Here is a 14,188-nt window from a genome sequence, read left to right on the forward strand (position 1 = left end):
ACTGGAACACTTACAGACAATTATCAATAAATTACTGTATCACAGCTTGGAAGGAGATGGGATTTTTCCAAATTATAAACGATGCATTAAAATGAATTAAGAACAGCCCTATACTAGAACAATTCATTGAGTCATCAGCTGCAAAGGATGCCCATTCTGTAATAAGGGAATGAAAGAAATGCCTGGAATGATCTCAATAAGCCTGTGTCTCAGTTACAACAACATACAGAGCTTTCAGTTCAAAGGATCTCCAAGTGCTTCATGAATTGATAAAAATTCCAGAGGGGGAACCCAAGTCTGTATCTAGATGCAGTGCTATGACTACAACATCAACTAATGTGAAATGGATAAACCCCAAAGCTAGGAAACCTCTCGGTGCTCCTTAAAGCATACAACCAAAATTCACTGGGAAATAACACACATAATACATATACACGAAAGAACTTAAGACTGCAAAGTCAAGCACACCAAAAAAATTATAAGACATAAGAATTAACAATGAGTGCTTAACTTTGCAGTTTCAATAAATCATTTGTTGGTCCATGCCTTTAAAAAGTAAATGAAAACAGAATTGCTTCTTTTGATACTACATTGATTTCCACCAGGTTTGTCAGTTTGGCCTGTTTAGGAACCTGGTTGATGGGAGTGCCTTGGGAGTCAGTTCTGATGGACAAAGAATCCAGCAAGACTGAACATTCTTCAAGAAGGAAATCTTTAAGGAGCAGGATCATCCCCATGTGTTGATAGATGAGACAATGAGGAAGACCAGCATGTCTGATTAGAGCGCTTTGGCTGAACTCAAAGTTTGTGATCTTTGGATGAAGGGACAGGTGACTCAGGAGGGCTACAAACACACCAGGAAGTTATGCAGGCAAAAAATTAGGAGGACCAAACCCCAACTAGATTTTCACCTGGCTACTGCAATAAAAGACAAGAAAAGACTTCCGTAAATACATGAGGAAAAAAAAAAGAGAATCTCCATCCTTTATTGGATATGAGTGGGAAACAGTAAGAAAGGATGAGGAAAAGGCAGAGGTACTCAAGGCCTTCTTTGTTCAGTCTGATGGTAAAACCAGCTGCTCTCCAAGCAGCCAGCCCCCTGATCTGGAAGACATGGATGGGGAGCAGAATGAAGCCCCCATAACCCAAGGGGTAATGCCCAGTGACCTGCTTTGCCACCTAGACACACACAGGTCTCCAGGGCCAGGTGGGATCCAGCCAAGGGTCCCGAGGGAGCTGTTGGAAGAGCTCACTGAGCCACTGCCTATCTGCTGTCACCTGCAGCCCTGGTCACCCAGGGAGGTCCCAGGTGACGGGAACCTGGCAAAGGGGGCACCATCTACAAGGGCCAGAGGAGGACCTGGGAAATACAGGCCTGTCATACTGACCTTGGTGCTGGGGCAGCTCATGGAGCAGACCATCCTGAGCACCATGCAGGACAACCAGGGAACCAGGCCCAGACAGCATGGGTTTGTGAAAGGCAGGTCCTGCTTGACCAACCTGATCTCTTTCTATGACAAGTGACCTGCTCAGTGGATGAGGAAAAGCTGCATTTTACATCCTAAACAATTCTAGGACTAAAAAAACAATTCCTCTATCTGATCTCACAAGTAACTGTAAGAAAAAATGACAGGACATGCATATTTACTTTACCAAAGGTTTTCACAAAACTATCCTAACAGGAGGAGCATACCATGAGATAGGAATGCTGAGATCTAATCCATGTATCTATTCTAGTATCCATGGCTTTTTCTCACTTTGGAGCTATCTGGTCTGGTCCACTGCATTTATGATTCATTTTTCTATCTTAAACACATGACAAAAGAACTAAAGATTAACTTTTGATGACCCAAACCACAATGCAGTAAATTTTGACTTTCACTTTTATTCCTATGATTCTTATATACTGTTTTTTTCAACAGATCTTTTTCCTCTTATAAAGATAAATAAAAGAAAAAAATTGCCAACAGAACCAGCATGCCCCATGATGTGGAACAGTCTGACTTGGTGGCTCAGGAATGCAACCTGTAATACCCACAAGTAACAATTCCTTGAGCACAAGAAGTGTAGTAGCCTAACTACTGGGCACAAAGATAAGCAGCATTCTCATACTGTTGTCCATGCATTTCTTACCCATGATGGGAATCGGTGCAGCGGTGGTGTGGGAGGTTTACACCCCGGGTCAAGTGTGCCAGACTCAGAACTCACAGCTTCTCTTTGCTCTGCAGGTGAGTGGTACATTCCCTCACACGCTGCAGCTTCTCCCCTCAGCAGGCCACATTCTGTCTCCATCTTCTCCATTACTCCATCATCATCAATGTCTGTCTCCTCCACGTGCCCAGAGCTGACTGGAGGGTCTGTTATGGGCTGGAAAGTGTTAGTCTCTAAGTGCATTACACGATGGAAAGAATTAGCCCCTGACTGTGGTTGGCTGTGATGTCTCTTGGCTAGCTGGATACTGTCTCTTGGTGTATTGGGTGTTCGTATTTTTGGAAACGTCATACTACTGCCAAGGCTGCACTCCCTGCCTGGAAAGAAGGAATGTGCTGTAACAGCTGATGTTGACACAACCAGAGGTGGCTCAGCAGTTTGGAGATGTCCCTCAAGCATGCTCATAATTTCTGCTGAGGAAGAGGAGTCCAGCTGGTGGGAATGGAATCTGGCACTCAGATCATCAGAGAAGCAGGTGCTATCCAAACCCACTTGTTGCAAGGTGCTCACAGCACTACAGTTTCCTTCCAGAGACGACTGGAAGGTCAAAGCCTCAAGAATTCTTGTGGTTTCAGCTGGAGGGTCCAGTGATATGGGACCAGAGCACCCTAAACCATGTTCAGAAGTTACAGTTGGAAACACATTTCTCTCTGTGGAGAGATTCCAGCTTGATGGGTCAGACATGAGCTTCAGCATGCTCTGGGAAAGTGGAGATTTATCCTCTCCATTCTCAGTAAAGGTGTCATTGGCAAGGACTATGTTTGCTGAAGAGAGGACATGTTTGGAAGGTCCTGTCTGACACACATCTCTGAAACCAGGTGCAAGGAGCACAGATTTCTCCTCTATCTTCTCAGCAAAAGAGGCTTCTGATGCTTGGGGCTTCAGGGAATCACAGCTCCAAAGAGATTCAAAGGGAGAAATGCTGGTCATATCTACAAGGAAGGAGAACATGGTTAAGGCATTGAAACGCTTCGATGTCTTCAGTGCTGCTTCCTAGTGTACATTCAGTTGTATTTCAATAGCATCCTGGCCTGTTTAGGACTATACAGAACAGAAAGGAGATGGCTGGGGACAGTTATAACCAAAGTACTATACATTTATAACTGGGACTAGCACAGAAGATATTAATAGGAAATGATTAATCACTGCTTCTGACAAAAGTGAAATTAAGGGCTTCCTGATGAAATTAGGCAGCACGTTTGAAATTTACAGAAGGAAGGTTTTTTCCCAGACAAAAAAGCAAACAGAATGCTGCAGACAGGCTAGAAAAAACTAATGTATTGGTAGTACAGGAGTTCTGGCCTAGGAACTTCCTAAACTACTCAGAGCAGAAGCTGGAAGTGTATATGGAGAGAAGGACAGCTTGCATTATTTTGTATGGTCCTTCGTGGAATGCGAACAGCCAACCAGGATCTGGGATACTGGCCTAGGCAAGCTTTCAGTCTAATGCAATATAGGAGTTTTTATTCTTACCTATATAATTATGCCTCCTCTCTTTAAAACATGAGAAGGAAGTGCACCTATCCACACAACACTTTGTCAAATACATCAAAGTGGCCAGAACACTGCTTAGCATGGCTTTTGGCTTTAGTGGACCTACAGTGATTTAACTCATCAAAAAATCTGGTATGATTCCCAGGGGCTAGATGGGGCTTCCAGCAAAGGTATGGAGAACTTCTTAAACATCACAGCAACTGGGGGGTTTACTCACTTTTCAAAAATTTCCCTAGAGCTTTTTGTTATCCTTTTGTGATATATGACCCACACAGTGCTTTATGTCATGAAGTTTTATAATAGTTACTTATATGGTTTTGCTGTAAAATCTTCCCTTTTTTAGTTCTTTCCATGCCCTTTCAGTTGCTATGTTAGAGGATGACATAAAAGATAGATACTAGATTGTCCTTTCTACTTAGTACACTTATTATACTTTTTTCCTTTCCATAATTATTAAAGATTATCTCAGTTCTACAATTTCCACCAAATAGCAGCTTTAGAATATAAGAAAGCAGGGATAAAACTTGGAATGGCAGGGGATGTTTGATTGACCTTGGTATTTATATTTATTTCAGCCTGACTGAAAAAGAACCAAATGCTTTGGAAATTGCAAAATATGGGCAAGCGTGACTCTGCACAACTATTGCTGAAAATGCTGCCTGAACAGCAAACTCCATGGGTATTGCTTAACCACCCGTGGGATTCACAAGGAAATAGAAACATACTGAAGACACAAAGTTACAGAGGGAAGAGCAAACAGCAGAATAAATAACTGTTGACAGCAAAGAGGATGAAACCTGCTCTTGGAAACAGCTGAGAAAAAGACAATCATGAGAGCATGACCTTGGCACTTGATTCACAAGGAAGTGAATGTTAGCAAAGCTAACACATAACAATGGCACACACAAATCCTGACACATATTTTCCCCTGACCCTAAGGTAAATCATTAGTGTAGACTGAAAATATGCCATTAATTTTCAACATTACTGGTATTTTTGCAGCTTCCTAGATGTGACAGGAGATTAAGAAGAAGAAGAGATTTGTCTCTCTGCAGAGGCCTCTGACTTCAGCCTGGCATACTGAGACTAGTGATGGATAAGAGGAGAGGGCAGTGCTGTTTACTGTCCAGAGAGCTGGGATCCAGGGCACACTTAATACCAGATTATTAACGCAGCTTACCAGGCATTCGCTTTTTGTGAACAGTCAGAGCCAGAGGGGATGAGAGAAACCCAGTCATAAAGCATTTCACTAGAAATGTGGTAGGATTTAAAAAGAATTTTGCCCTATTCCCTTGCTGTGGAGTAATAGGAATGCCAGAAAGACTTCCACAGGAAATAAATGTCCCCTCCCCACATGCCCAGTGAAGTTCTGGAAACTAGCTCATCTTACTGTGACCAAACCAAGCTCATTAAAAAATAAAAATGAAAAAAAAAAATAGAGATAATTTCTTTTTCAAAGCACATTACAACAAAACGTGCTGAATTTAAGTCTAGAGACAAAAGTTTTCCATCCAGCCACCAAAGAACTGCAAAAACCCAAAACATCATAAGCAGCTTTCTCCAACCCAACCTGATGGCACAGAGAAACCCAGCTCCTAAAGGCAGACCAAAGAGCTGCTGCCTTGGCTCATTCAGTTACTCAGATCACATACCAGAAGAGGTTCTGTGGGGATAAGAATAATTCACACATGGAGATACACTGAAGTACATCAGTGAGAGTTCTACTATGTATTTCAATGAATGCTTCCAACTCAGGAGCTTAGTGGCTTATTTTAATGGCAAATGCAGATTCTAACAAAAAAAAAAAAAAAAAAAAAAAAAAAAAAAAAAAAAAAAAAAAAAAGAGTCTACAGTGAATTGGTGGGAAAAAAATTAAGAGTTAAGGCAGGTAAGCATGTTTTTCCCATTTTAAAAATGGACCCGGCAAAGGAACAGAGCAACTCTACTGCCTGCTGCCACAAGTTTGAATTTCTGACAAACTTAAGAATACAACTGAGGAATGGTGACTTCCAGTCTTGTGGTGGTTACTAGGCTGAACACATTTACCTTCCAATGTATCCTGAAGAGCTTCAATTTGCTCCATCAGTCTCTGATTACAATTTTTCAGGTGGTAATTTTCTAGCTCAAGCTATGAAAGAAGAATAATAAAAAAAGAAATATAATACAAAATTGTGAGTACATATGATCCACTACACAGAACATGCCTTTATCTTTATTACTTTCAAGTTTCTTAAAAAGGGAAAAAAAATGAGTCTACCAGTCACCTCGAATCCTTTTAATCGGCAACATCACTAGAACACTCACTTAAAATATTTTGCTGTGCTTTCTCAAACAGCCTCTATATGAACTATTGGCACTTCACAAATACACCTTTAAATTTACCTCCCTGCTATAGCTTATCATTTACTCCTGTTGCAGAAATAACGCTCATGAAAGAGAGAATCAAAAAAACATTACCCAGAAGGAGCATTTGTTCTATCTCACCCTTAATGTAGTAAAAGAAGACCCCATGGATCCAGAGGACCAAAGAAAACAGCAAAAACCAAACCAACATTAAGGGTGCATTTACATTTCCAATTAGGGCATGAGAGATTCTTTGCAAATTTGCTTTATACCTTTATTTGAAGAGTCTCAGCATCCATTTTTAAACACAGCAGCGATACACCCAGACTGACTTTCCTTTTGAAATAATCACCTGCGGTGCTGTCTAGAGTAACCCATTGGCAACACAGATGCCAAGTTCTCCAACTGGCAGTGATCCACTTGTGCATGCTATGCACCTTGAATCAGCATCTGGCACAAACTTCTTTGCCAGTAAAGTGTGAGTGTATGGTCCTGGATTCACAGCAGGTCACATCAAATCAAACTCCCTGCTTCCTCCTTTGTGCTGCACCAGTTGGTAACCTAAATGCACCTTAAGTTATCTCACACAGGGTAGAGAAGCAGCACAGGAGTTCAGTGGATTATTTAGGCAATCTAATGACATTACAAAGTCACATCACAACATAATCAGTTCCCACAAAGAATGCTTCTCCTAACTCCAACAAATTCCCTTTCCCAAATTCATAAATTTGGAAATACATGTTTTTAACTTGGAATAAAGGACCAGGCTACCCACTCCCAGCTGAAAACTACTACTCCATCTTTAAAACTGCATGCTGACCCACTGCTGTCTTTGTTTTTCTAGAGGGTAGGACCAGATAGAGGCATAAATCCACAGGATGGATAGAACAGAGAGGTCAGAGACAAAAAATACTGAGCAGCAGGAAAACAGCATTAGTCAGAGATGGTAAATTATAGAAGAGCAAAGGACACGTTTGTGTAACAGGTGCTCTGTCAGAAATGAATAGAAACTGCATACAGAGAAAAGAAGGAGAGGTAAAAGAAAGCTAGGTGAAAGACACTTGTGATTAGTCAATCTTCAGAAACTGCTTTTGGGCACTGGTGACTTAACACTCATCTATAGTTTGCCCGATAAAGTAAATAGCCCTACAATGGAGTATGTGCAGGGCCAAACAAGCAGAGTGCCCCTGTGGCAGATTGACTGTCCCCAGACTGTTGTCCTATGTAGGAACCCCCTGGCAGTGCAGCCACATGTACTTACTCACATGCCTTGAAACCTGGTAGAAAGCCAGAGACTTACCTCCCTGAGCTTAAATGTTACCCACTCTTTGATCTTGGCAGCTTTCTCTTGAACAATTTTGGCTTCCTCAGTCCTCAGCTGTTTCTGTGCCAAAAAACCAAAACCAACATTAGATGCATTAGGAGAGTACAACTGTTCTCAGTGAGTTACTGCATCAGGAGTGACTGAAACACAGAAGATCCCATTCCAGACATAAGATTTGAGACTGCTATTTGGATACAATTTTTCAGCTGGCATCTGAAAAAAATCAAGCTCTAATTTGTCTTACATGGTCCCTAGAGTCAAATTCAGAAGTTTCAAAAGTTTGTTGTGTATTAGCAAAATCCAGGTCAGGTAACAAACCTACCACAGTTTGAGTAGAATCTGCAACTTTTTCTGTTTCAGATGGTTTTGCAATGTTGCTGTTTGCTGTTGAGTATCTGTAGTGTTCCCCTAGCCTACACACACTTTATTGGCCAAAGCTAATAAGAATTAAGCAGTGCCTATAACTGATTTGTAAAATACCAATCATTCCAAGCAAAAGGGATTCAGATACTGTAAGCATGAGTCTAGAGTGGACTTTCAAGGTGCACAAGATGCAAATACCAACAACAAATTTAACACACACACACACACACAATATTCTCATTGAGAAAGTAAATTTAAAAAAAAAAAAAGCTCCACAACCTGACCTTGAAAAATATCAAGATCATGCCTAAGATCTGCTAGGAGGATTTCAGATGCTATAAGTGGTTGTATGTTTACATATCCATTAGAACAGGTTCTAGTCCACACAAAGGTGTTATGGCAATACTGTTGATTTGCACAATGACCATTGTTCCCCCAAGTATCTGCTTGGGTAATACTGCTACATCATTTTTGCAGCTGTGTTTTCTCAGCTGTGTTTTTAACTTTTCTGGAAATCTCCTTTGAAAGATGCTGAATTAACATTATGATCACCTGAAGCTTTCTGTTTTATCTTCTGTGTAGCTTCATCAGAAGCAACATCACTGAAAACTCTCCTAACTGCATAATGATTTAAACAACTGCAAGAAGAAATCAGTTCCGAGAGCAACAGAGGGAGGAAGAGAGGAGGACAATATGCTGCATGTCACATCAGCCCTGGTTTCTCCAAATAAGGGGCAAAGGTAATGCCTTCTGGTAGCAGCTGGTGGTTTCCCTGTTCTATTGTTTTTTCTGAAGTAAAATAATGCCAGCAATTATAATTATAAAAAATGTCAGTCCTTCCCCCCACTTTAAATTTTTCACATGGATAAAGAGACCCCGCAAAATTCCCCAAATTTTCACATCTTTTCCCGACATTTTCACACTTTTAATTACCACATGCTATTTATCACTACAACTGCACATTTAAGTGCTCTTATTCAAGTATGTTCGCTGACTTTAAAGTATGCGAAGCATACTTTAAAGCAACATTTCAGGCAGCCATAACATTTGTCGTTGAGCATAAAGAAATAAAAGCAATCAAATCAGATGCTTCAAGAAGAAGATTTATTTAGTTAGGTTTCTTTTTTTCCTTTTATATGACGGTGTGTGCTCCTAATCATCAAGTCTCAACCTCTGCAGGAGTTAGCATACTAGATGTGCCTACAGGTCTGAAATGATCTAGCACATATAGTAGGTCTACCATCTTTGAATGTCCATCACATGGAAGCTGGCTTTGAATCCCTAATGACCTGGACTTGTCCTGGAACACGGTCCAAGAGATAAAAGATTCAGATCACTACACTATATGTGAACTGCAATGCCAAGACTTTATTTAGGGTTCTAAAGCAGAACAGTGACACGATGACGGCATTGTCACCATGTGCAATAAGCCCTGCCTCTAAGCAGAACCAATTCACTCAGGCACAGCAGCCATAGATGCAGTTATTGTGCTTTACGTTTCAAAAGCAATTAGAGATTCTTAGTGTCCCACACTATTGTGTGGCCCAGACGTGACCTCAGTGCTCTCTTAATGATGCTCTGAACTCCATGGCTCTTCCCATCCCAGTGAAAACAAACAGGATGCCTTACAGGGACCCTTAGTAACCTTCTAGCCCTGCCACCATCTCATCCCATTCTGAAATAAAACCAGTGACTCTGATAATGAGTATTTCTTGTCTGGAATTGCCAAGCTTTGGCTTTCCTTTCTAGAAGCTCATTTTGCCTCTTGTTGCTGGAACAAGATTTCTACAGACAGCCCTTGAAATAGGTGGCAATTAGTTCAGTGTAACTCAAATAGCTGAGTAATTTTTTTTTTTGGTAAAATTTTACTTTTATTTAAGTTATTTACTTAACAACGCATAAGAATACCTCGTTCCTCATGTTATAAAAACCACAGGGCAAGGCCTTTACCAGAACTGAAATACATCTGCTGGAAACGTAGCACCTTCCTTCCACCAACTGAAAAAGGGAGAGACTTGAGAAACAGCTGCTCTTTTATAATGACACCTGACAAGAGATGAACTATGCTGGAGGACTGCTGAAGGCTGGGAAAAGACCCTTCCCAAGAAGCAGCATGAACAGAGATGGGCTACACAATGGTTTTGCAAAGCAATCACTGTGGTAAAAAGCCAGAGAAAAACTGTGACCAGGCTGTAGCATTATAATTTAGGGTCTCAGCACCAACGTAAGGAAGCCTTTAGGCAAACTGACTGATCTCCAATGGTGAAGAGACATGGGCTGCTGAAGCTGAGGGCATGTTTTGTCCAAAAAGGAAAGAGAGGATTTTGCACTGGGCTGGGCATCATCTTAGCTGATCTGGAGGCAACTGAGAGACTAACTTGTAATGAGTCATAGTCCCTATCTTTGAAATATACATGACAGAATCCCTCTAACTCATGAAATCTGCAAGCCTCCCTGTAGAAAATATCCCTACCTGTTTTGCTAGCTGTGTCTCCAATTTGTTGATCAGATCCTCCTTTGCTTGCATTGTGCACATCAGCTCCTGGTATTTCTTGTGCAGGGTGCTGTCAGATTCACCAGTCTTCACATTGGCAAGTTTTATCTTCTCTTCCATAACTCTGACCTGTAATGGCAATCAGAAGGAAATTGAATAAACCCAAAAACCACCAAAACAAACCAATGTAAATCAAGGAACTGCTTGTGTATTGGTAAGAGAATGAAAATAAATGAGAATATTTGTGGGTTTCTTATTTTTCAAGTCAGGAAAGGAAAAATAAAACATCAAAAACCACAACATCCTTCAGGTCACACTTAGTTTATATTCACATTTGTGGAAGGATCATTGTAATGCTGAAGCAATAACAGATGCAAACTGAACCACGAGCAGATAAATGCATCATGGGTTGTGAGATATTACAATCAAATTATTAATCAAAGACACCATACAGGCACCATAGCCTCCATACTCATACAGACATGGTACATCTCACCTTTCTCCTTTGCAATATCATGGCCAGTTTTTTATCTCATTCACTACCAAGATACATACCAAAAACCCCTGACCATTTACTTCAGATTAAAATTTCTATATGAAAATGTACTATGGAGGTCCTTCATCCTCCTGTCCCCAGCTTGAGACATTGTTTTGGCAATTCCTGTCTTTCTGCCAAGTCTTCTCTCCAGACCTGCTAAGGAGTTACAATGTTTGATATTTCAAAAGATTTGACTGTCTTTGAGCTCCTGCCAGTGCCAAGACTTCATCATCTCAGCAAGAGAAAGATCACTGTAGTGCTCCTTCACTACAGATGAAGTTTCAATCAACTAGAATCCAGTGGCTACTGAAGCATTTTAGGTTTTTAGCACATTTTAAAAATCTCTTTACTTTCTCCAAAAGCTTTGTCTCTCAATAATGTCACTGCATTTTACCATTACCTCATTCCATTACAATGGATTATAAGACTTCATTCTAAAGATGAATGGAATCCCTTCAATGTAACTCAAACATACTAATTGCAGGATTTGATGATGGGAAAATCTCTGGTTCCAACACACCTCAAAGAAGCTAAATCTGCAAAGAAACCAACTCCAAATACCATAAATTTAGCATGAACTTAGAACCAGAAAGACAGAATGCAGGGAGCAATGTGAGCACTTCACAGAGTCTGTGCAAGAGGGTTAGTCATGCTCTGCTGAGCAGCCTATGCTCCATACTTGCAGAAGCTGTGTTTTGTCCCCCTGTCTGCCTGTATTAGGCAGAGAAGCAAACTGCCTCTTCCTCATACCAAATCAGAAAGGTAAGCACCCAACATCTGAGCCAGAAAACTAAGCCTGCTGAGTCGGATGTGCTTTCATTAGAGTTTAGGGTGATTATAGTAAAAAGAAATGGCCCCTCCTTCCTGTCTGATGCCCAAATGCTGACTCTGTACTAGAGGCTCAGCGAGGGGACTGCAAACATGTGATTTCCTTAATTGAGGTTGGCAGCTACAGGGAGTCCATTGAATTAACAAATCCAACCCCCCAGACTCCTGGAGAGAAAGATAACAAGGGATTTTGCACTTGATGTGGAGCCCTCTCATTTGTTGGCTGCCTCTCATTCACGGTGAATGTACTCATTAGTGGAAGGGAATGGTCCTACTCTTACACTGTCACTTCTTCAGGCTGTCAGGCAGTAATGTAGCATTTCTCTAGGAACACTTATCTCTGAATGTGGATAAGGCTGGTGGAAACATCGAGGGGTTGCTAGTCTTTAGGACGTGCCAACATATGGCTACAGAACTGCTGGTGGCAGGTGAGTGGAGGCAACCCTCATTTCTGCTACACCCTCCCAGCCAAGTTCTCCCTTTTCTGCCCATTCTTGGAATGGATTTGACTTGTTCTCCATCCTGTCCCTTGCTGTCATTGCATCTTATCATATCCTGGGCACTCTACTCCTGTCATTGAGGTGTCCGCTGGTATGAAACCTTCACTGGCCAGTGACAATCACTGTAGTTCCTGATGGCGCTGTCACAGCTGTCACTTTTGCCTCTATTGTGCTACCCTTTGCCTGTCTTGGCTGGGTGTGAACTTACTGATACCACTCTCAAGAACAACTCTTGCTCTTCACTGGTAGTTGCTGGTCTAGCATAGAAGCCAACAGCACTGTGTCAAGACGTAGCATCTTTCCTAGAATTAAGCCGGTCAGTAAAAAATCTTGATGTCAATATCAAACTGGTGGGGAAAAATATGTTCTGCAGACAGAACACCTTTCCAGGTACTCCAAGTTCTTGATTCCCATGTGTTATGTCACTGCCTATTCAGTCCTTCACTTCTGAATTCATCTTTGACAGTCATTCTTGGCTGTGTGACTTTTATTTCTGCCCTTCAACCCGTGACTTAGTGCTCAGTCCTGCAGCTCTTGTCCAGCTGGAGGGAGCTCATTCACTTCAAGCCTTCCCTTCAGCAGTGATCTGCAGTGATCCAAGAGCTCAAACCACCTGGCTCATCTTGGTTCTTTTGTTTCTATAATACTCCTTAGAGTGCAGAATGTCTGCTTCTCAAAGGTCTATTATTTTTTACTGCCTGTTCACAAGCTGAATATCTCTCTCCACTTCTCCATTATTCAAAAAACATAGAAGAACTAGTTTAGACAATATGTCTAATTTTTAGATGATTACAGCAATAGACAATGAATTCAGCTCTTACTGTTTTGCTCAATGGGCCCCGAAGCCAGAGCAGTAATTACTAAAAAGTCCAAAACAAGTGGTAAGGGTGTGTCTGCAAAACCTGCTTCTTTCACAGAACCTTTTCTACTTGTAGACAAGTCCTCACCAGTACTCTTAAGTATTTGTTTCCTGAGGACCTGCCAAGCAGCCTTATCTTTGCAATTTAATCCTGAGGTACAACATCCCCTTCCTTTTCCACAACCAAGCATGCCTATCATGGATGAGGGGCTAAGGGCTGTGAAGCTGACAGGAAGGTGTAAGGTGCTTGTTTTCACTTAGGGTTCAGCATATTCAGGCACCTGCTCACAGCTATGGCTCACAGATTGGGAAGTAGACCAGAAAATCCATTCACCACTGTAAATCAGTGTTTCCCTAGAAGGGAATAACACTGCAGATTGCTGTCTGTATGCTAGACTGGAAGGAATTTAGAGTGAGTTAACTGCTGGACTTGTACCAGAGCCACCATCAAAGAATCTCTTACCTGTTTCTCTGCATCCTCAGCTCTTTGCTCTGCTTCTATCACTCTCTGTTCCAATTCCTGCATCTTCAGAGACAGAAAAGAAAGAAGAGGGGGAAAGAAAGAAAATAAATTAACATCACCTGGACATTCATATTTTCATATTTTACTCAGCATTTGTGCAAGCTTACAGATCTTTGGCATATTTTGAGTTAACTGGACAGCTTTGACCAAGAAAAAAAAGCCTTTAGCCTTTTCCAGTGTTCTGCCCTACTCTGAATACACCGGAACCATCTTCTCATTAGTGAGCCTCATCATTCATTACATGGGTCAAAGGAACAGTGCCAAAGTCTTGACCTCATCTCTACAATTTACACACTGTGGGCTGTCCCTGCAAGGAGCCTGTCTACAGTGCACCATTCTTCCTTGATCTTATTTCAGCTAGGATTCATTCACAATGGTAAATAAAAATGAATGTATCTTGGAAAGCTCACAGCAGGTTCTCTATAATGTCACATTAAAACCACTGAATACTTTGCTTTGGCTTCAAAGGCATCATAGACTTATAACTGACAAGATTAACAACAATCTTAATTTTCCAATGCTTCTTTTTTTTTCAAAGAGCTCTGCAAACTGACAATTATGTGATTCAACATCTGAACATTGCTGCTATCCAAGTTAAAGGACACTGAATTGAATTTTATTCTAAATGTTTATAAGTCGCTTCATTCTTATAAAAAGTCACTTATTCTTATAAAATTCAGATATACCTGGGGTTCTTCTAATAATTTACTA

The 14,188-nt window shown here is 41.1% G+C and overlaps 1 protein-coding gene across 2 annotated transcripts in view; it reads right to left on the minus strand.

The window, feature by feature from the left end:
• The window catches only part of PLEKHH1 (pleckstrin homology, MyTH4 and FERM domain containing H1), a 73,100-nt gene that overhangs the window by 25,684 nt on the left and 33,228 nt on the right, over positions 1–14,188 (minus strand). For both annotated transcript variants that reach the window (XM_071427108.1, XM_071427107.1), the window contains exons 3-7: positions 13,418–13,480; positions 10,209–10,358; positions 7,349–7,432; positions 5,752–5,833; positions 2,134–3,143 (exon numbers count right to left, since the gene is read on the minus strand). In XM_071427108.1, coding sequence (XP_071283209.1) covers positions 2,134–3,143; positions 5,752–5,833; positions 7,349–7,432; positions 10,209–10,358; positions 13,418–13,480 — 1,389 coding nt within the window. The remainder of the gene's footprint in view (positions 1–2,133; positions 3,144–5,751; positions 5,834–7,348; positions 7,433–10,208; positions 10,359–13,417; positions 13,481–14,188) is intronic.

Source organism: Agelaius tricolor, unplaced genomic scaffold (assembly GCF_023055355.1).
Source record: "Agelaius tricolor isolate 1412-34295 unplaced genomic scaffold, bAgeTri1.0.p SCAF_5, whole genome shotgun sequence".
Classification (NCBI taxonomy): domain Eukaryota; kingdom Metazoa; phylum Chordata; class Aves; order Passeriformes; family Icteridae; genus Agelaius; species Agelaius tricolor.